A 6,527-nucleotide genomic window follows, 5' to 3' on the forward strand; every position below is an offset into this window, starting at 1 on the left:
CAAAAGACTCCAATACCTTCCACCATTAGGGTTGGACGACTTTGAGAGGATATTCCAGGGTTTCTAGAATATCCCATGCAGATAAATAAGAAATGAGATAAATACCGGATTTGAAATATTAATTTAATATTCAAATCAAGGTTATCTAGGGTTTCCTTGGACCACTGTATAAAGACCATTAATCCTTGTATTTTCGACAACATATACCTGCATAGAGATAGCCAAAATTCTCCTTTCCCCTCCCTCTCTATAGTCATCATTTTTGTTAGTTTGAGTGTGATTTATTAGTGGCACGACAATTTGTGGTGCTTGCTTCCAAGAGATCTACAAGTAAAGGATTCATGTTATTTGCTATAATAACAAGGTATGTAAACATAAACCCTATTATGATTTTTGAAATATACCTAGGGTTTTTTTGATTTTCTTAGTTATTGGTTCAATAATGAAAACATAGATCTTTGGGTTGCATACGAACTTAAGAGTTTTAAGTTTATTTGTTTTGCATGAAACCTAACAGGTTCGTGGGGTTTTTTTTTTATTTTTTTATTTTTTTATTTTTTTATTTTTTATTTTTTTATTTTTAAATCTCAAACATAAGAACACACAATAAAAAAATTCCCCTTTTAATCCTAATATTCTTATATTTTATTTCATAAAATTGGTCAATAAATAAACAAGGGATCGATGTATCACATATTGTGATATTTTTAATGTGATTTTTATAGAAAAAACATGCAAAAAAACCATAATCGCAACAAAATATCTTGCGAAGGTTCACAAGCTTAAATGTAGATTTGCAGATTAACGAGGGTTTTAAAAGATGAAAAGTTGGTCATGTTGATATCTTAGTTCTTAAAATGATCATTTTAATACATAATTTTTCACATGTACTCTTATAATTTCTCCATTCTAACAAAAACATATACACTTAGGCTATGAGATGTACTACCATACCTTTCCTTATTTTTTGTGTATCACCTTAACGCCACCACACTATTCCTTTGCTCTTCGCCTTCACTTTTCCTTTCATCGAATAAATTGTCGCTTTCTATCTCACTAGTTAAACATGTTGTAAGCATTTTTATAATACAACTGGAAAATGCAAAGATTGTTGATGTGGTTTGGCAAGCATTGTTCTAGATGCTCGACATGCCTGAATTGTTTGTATTGTGGTTTAGCATGTTTATAATTGACACACCAGCCTTATCCTAATAATTGTGATTTTATTTTTATAATTTTATAACTGTAATTTCAACCACTATCTAAATGCATAGAAATCCTCAAAAGTCAAAAGTCATTAGCCTTAAAAAGGAAAGGAACACCCCCAATGGCCACGTGACTTTCCTTCTTCTGTTTAACTCCTCAACGATGTCCGGCTTTTAAGCGACTACTTTAATCGATTTTCCTTCCCCAAAAAGACACCATTTCGCTGACTACATCAACATCTTCATCATTACGCCGACACGTGTCCTCAATCCATCGTCCCCCACTCTCCTCTTCCAACAAAATCTGCTCTTCTTCACCTTTGTCAGATTTAAAGTATCAAAGATGATTTCAGTCTCAAGCAATCCCGGTTCTTAATTTTGGAGGGTGTTTTTTAAATGTTTGAATTTTGAACTTCTGAAAAAATTTAAACAAATTGACTCTGGATATATGGAATTTCACCTCAAAATCTACCGATTTCACCTTCTTTATATGAAATTGACCTTCATACGATCTTGATTGCGAAAGGTATTTTGTAGAAGTTTCGAATTTCAGGATATTTTGGAACCCCACTCTTCTCTTTTGCTTTTGATTTGGGACCTGAGGTGGGCCAATCTAACTGGCATTGGATAAAGATCAGCTTTTTGGATCAGTTTCTTTGCCACACTCCATTCCAAATCGATGCCAGCCTCTTTAATTCGGTTCGAATCAAAATACTTCCCCAATATTATAATGATCCATGTAATATATTAATAGATTTCTTTAATGCTTTAATCAAATTGGGAAAGTTCATGCGGACGATGCGGTCGCATTTAATGTACTCATCTATTATCTATAAGACTATAAATATATGGTTCTTATGGTTCTGAAAGTGATCTGTATCGCGTTCTGCAGATTCAAGTCTCCGTCAATTGATTCGGGATTCATTTCTACAGAATCTTGTAAGTTTGCTTCTTCATTAGTATGTGTTTGATTTCTTCGATTTGTTCTTGAATCTCATCAATGGATTTCTATACAATCTTTTTACCTTGATTATGTGTTTTGATCATGTTGATAGTAAGACCGACTGTGATTGAAATATGGTGATGGATCACATTATACCAAATCTTAAATGTATTTTGAGTTACAATTAGTCACTCTAACACCAATTTATTAATCAAGTCTTTATGTTCTTCAGGACTGCTTGTAATGGGAGACTTGTATATCCATGGAGGAATTTCACATGGCCAATCAATAGTGAGTACAAATACGTGCTATCTTGAAATAACCACCATTTCCCTTTTTTGTAAACAAAATTTAAGCCTAAAATAGACGTGAATGCCCCCTTATGTTACCCTTTTTAGGTAGGACAAAAAGTTACAATTTTTGTCTCAATCCAATGCATGTCAAACACTGTATGATTATTTTGTTATGTTCAAAGTCATGATCTACAGAGTTTCTAATATAGGTGTGTTTTATCAGGGTTACAATAATGGTATGGGGATTGTTAGTCCTTTTATGCCACAAGCATTATTGGATGACATTTTTTCCCGTCTTTTGGCATTGACTTCTTTTATAAGCAATCGTTTTATCCAATTTTTTGGTAAGTCCATTACACATCTTCTTTTAATCCATTCTTTGTATACCCTTTAAAAAACTAACTTTAATGTTACCATAGAGGATCTTATATACAGAGACGTTGTTGGATTCTCTGAAGATTTTGTGTCCGTTTCTCCCTCTCAAGACCCCGGATCTTCTATTTCCACTAGCTGCTCATCTTCTTGTTCTTCAACATCAAAGAATCTTGTTACAGTTCTTGATGTACATAATCAAGAAACTTCAAGTCTTGAGGATTGTTCACCTTCGGGGTTCGAAATTATAGAAAGGAAGTTCTTTTATGGCGGTATCCACTTCATTTTAAAAGGGTATTTTCGGTATTCCCTATTTTCTTTTCCCAAGGTGGATTAGGCCCCTTTTATGCTAGCCACCTAGCAGACTGTTGTGTACCTGATTTCTTGTAGTTGTACAATTGTAGGTTGGAACTCACTAAATTTTTTGTGAAATCGGCTTTGGTTCTAGCATTGGCTCCTTACCGGATCTCTTCTCAATGCATTAAACGTGCACGAATTCGTGTTAGGAGGTTAGTAATCGATTTTCTTGCTTCAAAATGATCATAAAGAATCTTTGGTATTTGAATATTGACATTGTTAATTGTTTATGCTATTTTTGTTCCAATTATCTTGGAATTTGTCAGCATTATATCTCGAGTACAAATTACTTTACACGGGTCATCCACTGATATTGGATGGATCCAACGGGACCCTAACATGGATCCAGTTGAAGATGGATCCGCTAGATTTTTAGAACTTTTAAATGCAATAAGGTACTAATTCTATCATAGATCCCTAATTATGTGATTACTTTAAAGGGCTAAATGCAAGAAAAAGCAATGTACTTTCATTTATTTCTATATTATAACATGAGAGTTTCATTTTTCCTACTTTGGAAATCTACCCAATTTTAGCATTTTACTTTTAATTTTTTTTTTTCTTATTAGGACAATGTTGTAATAGGAAGGAATGAAAATAGGATGCTATAAAAAACAAATCAATCAAAGTACATTGCTATTTCTTGCATTTGACCCTTGTTTAAAACAATGTTGTGTTTTCTTCTTAAGGAATGGAGAGCACAATCTACCCGATTCATATGTGTATTTACTAATTCCAGGTAAAAAAAAACTTGTGTTGTTTTGACTTTCCTACTAATTCTCTGTTTCTTGTTTAACTTTGAACATAAAATTTGCTCTTTTTTTTTTTTCTGAAAATGTTGTGAAAATTTTCAGGATTATTCAGCAACCATGGTCCCTTGTACTTTGTTAGCACCAAGAGATTCTTTTCAAAGATGGGTTTAGCTTGCCATATAGCAAAAATCCATAGTGAGGTATCATTTCTTGATTTTCAACCTTAAAATCAAGAACTTTATTCCATGCATGATATAGCCTTTCTTTATCTGTTTATTAAATCATCCTACTTCCATTTCTTTCTATCATAGCATTGCACTTTCCACTTTCAATCAAGACATTATACTTTAAAAAACCTACCCAATTATATCAATTGAAAATTACTTTGAATCTTGAATCCATAGATTTTTCAAAGTCAGGAAAATTTGAAATTAGGATGCTACAAATTATTATAAGTGAAGATTTCTTGATTTCACCAAGATTTCTTGATTTTGATAAAAATTGAAGGCATCAGTGGAGTACAATTCATGGGTATTGAAGCAATATATTGAAGAATTGTATTGGGGCTCTGGTAAACGTGTGATGTTGCTTGGTCATAGCAAGGGTGGTGTGGATGCTGCTGCTGCATTATCGATTTATTGGTGTGATTTGAAAGATAAAGTTGCAGGATTGGCGCTTGTGCAGAGTCCTTATGGTGGAACCCCAATTGCATCTGATATCATGCGTGAAGGGCAAATTGCTGATAAAGAAACTAGAAGAATCATGGAACTCATAGTTTGCAGGATCATCAAGGTAAATCTTACTTTTTTACTTTATATGAGTAAATGACCATTTTACCCTTCTAGAAGTAAGTTGAATGAGAAAGACCGTTTTTTTTTCTTAGGGAGACATAAAGTCTCTTGAGGATCTAACATACGAGAAAAGAAAACAATTCTTGAGCAAACACAAACTCCCAAAAGGAATCCCACTCATATCATTTCGATCTGAAGCAAACGTGGGACCCGGGGTGATATCGATGATGTCACACATAGCACACGTAGAGCTTCCCAAGCTTCCATTCATGGGACCCGGTCCGGATGAATCCGAGTACGAGGTGGGTCCCATGGTGAAACACCGCGTTCCGGTGGTGGTTCCGGTGTCTGCCGCCATGGCGGTGTCGGCTCTCCACCTGCAACTCCGGTATGGGGAGAAAAGCGATGGGTTGGTGACATGTCGCGATGCGGAAGTCCCGGGATCGGTGGTGGTTAGACCCGATCAAAAGCTTGATCATGCATGGATGGTGTATTCATCATGGAGCAAGAATCAGACGGGTGCTGATGCATGTGAGATGTGTGAGGCTTTGTTGACAATGTTAGTGGAGATTGGAAAGAGGAAGAATTCTGGGAATTAGGTTTATGGAAGTTTTTTTTGATCTTAATAGTATTTTTGTGGTTGAGATGAAAATTGGAAACTACGTACGTAAAGTTTTGTGAGATTAAAGGGTTGTAGAATGAAATTCGGATTGGAATATGGGTTTTGAATACGAATTGAATGTTGTATAGAAAGTGAGTTGTATTTTCTATTTGGGAGAATGTACTAAGTTAGTCCTTGACTCCTTGCACGTCTTTTTGAAATTAATATTACCATTTTGAATTTTCAAAAGTTGTGTAATGGTTCTACCCTATAAGTTCGATATGGTAAAGAAACAAAATACCAAATTGGTTAAAACATAAGTGCGAGGGAGGGAATGATTCATGTAACATCAAATATAAGGCTAAGGCTAGAAATTCAAATGCAAAATTTCCAACTCTTTCTTGTTCATTCCTCACGGGTCAATGCTAGCCTACATAAATGGGCAATTAGCAAAACGATCCAAAACTAATAATGGTCCTCCACTAAACCAAAACCGCTCTTAAATCGGTTTGTCCTAGACTGGTTCTTATGTCTTTAAACAATCCTATTTTTAGTTTAAGGACCAGCTGGAAAGTGGACTCCGAATAGTCCTTAAGTGTATACTGTTCGGTCATAAACTAGAAATTTGTCTTTAGTCCGTTAGTTCTAGTAATATTTCTTGTAATAATCTAGTGGCATGTCCTAAGATTTCGTTGATATATATATATATATATATATATATATATATATATATATATATATATATATATATATATATATATATATATATATATATATATATATATATATATATATATATATATATATATATATATATATATATATATATATATATATATATATATATATATATATATATATATATATATCATCTTACCCTGTATGACACGATACATGACGCGTGTTTAATTTAGGCAGTGTTTGGCGTGCCACAGCTAGCTGATAAGCTAGCTTATTTTTCGAGCCTTTTTATGTTGTCGTGTTTGGTAAACAAAAAAGTAGCTTATAGACTAGCTTTTTGAAAAGCTACTTAGACTAGCTTTTTGAAAAGCTACTTAGACTAGCTTTTTAGAAGCTTTTTAAAAAATTTCCAAATACACCCCTTAATTAATTATAGAAACACATATTTTTACATGTTCTTTTATGTAATTTTATATATTTCAGGTAGCTTTACAGCTAGTTTTACCAAACGTTATTTTTTATCAGCTAGCTT

At 33.5% G+C, this 6,527-nt stretch overlaps 1 protein-coding gene across 2 annotated transcripts; it reads left to right on the top strand.

Moving 5' to 3' along the window:
* Positions 1–1,383: 1,383 nt before the first annotated feature.
* LOC111905297 (uncharacterized) lies at positions 1,384–5,522 on the top strand. 2 transcript variants are annotated; one of them, XM_023900987.3, is made up of 11 exons: positions 1,384–2,020; positions 2,098–2,144; positions 2,381–2,439; positions 2,665–2,785; positions 2,861–3,107; positions 3,218–3,322; positions 3,437–3,565; positions 3,860–3,909; positions 4,025–4,122; positions 4,430–4,714; positions 4,806–5,522. In XM_023900987.3, exons 3-11 carry the CDS (start codon positions 2,392–2,394, stop codon positions 5,310–5,312), a joined length of 1,590 nt encoding a protein of 529 aa, XP_023756755.1. In that variant the 5' UTR covers positions 1,384–2,020; positions 2,098–2,144; positions 2,381–2,391; the 3' UTR covers positions 5,313–5,522. The 2 variants fall into 2 exon arrangements, with proteins under 2 accessions (XP_023756755.1, XP_023756756.1); XM_023900988.3 differs by having other exon boundaries at positions 1,384–1,904.
* The last annotated feature ends 1,005 nt before the right edge of the window (positions 5,523–6,527 follow it).

This window comes from Lactuca sativa, chromosome 8 (assembly GCF_002870075.4).
Source record: "Lactuca sativa cultivar Salinas chromosome 8, Lsat_Salinas_v11, whole genome shotgun sequence".
Lineage (NCBI taxonomy): Eukaryota > Viridiplantae > Streptophyta > Magnoliopsida > Asterales > Asteraceae > Lactuca > Lactuca sativa.

Bases quoted from the DNA above. Each gene is read 5' to 3' on its own strand.
- LOC111905297 (XM_023900987.3), top strand. From the start codon at position 2,392: ATGGGAGACTTGTATATCCATGGAGGAATTTCACATGGCCAATCAATA. The intron at 2,786-2,860 runs GTAAGTCCATTA...ATGTTACCATAG, and splicing joins TCGTTTTATCCAATTTTTTG to AGGATCTTATATACAGAGAC. The intron at 3,323-3,436 runs GTTAGTAATCGA...GGAATTTGTCAG, and splicing joins GCACGAATTCGTGTTAGGAG to CATTATATCTCGAGTACAAA.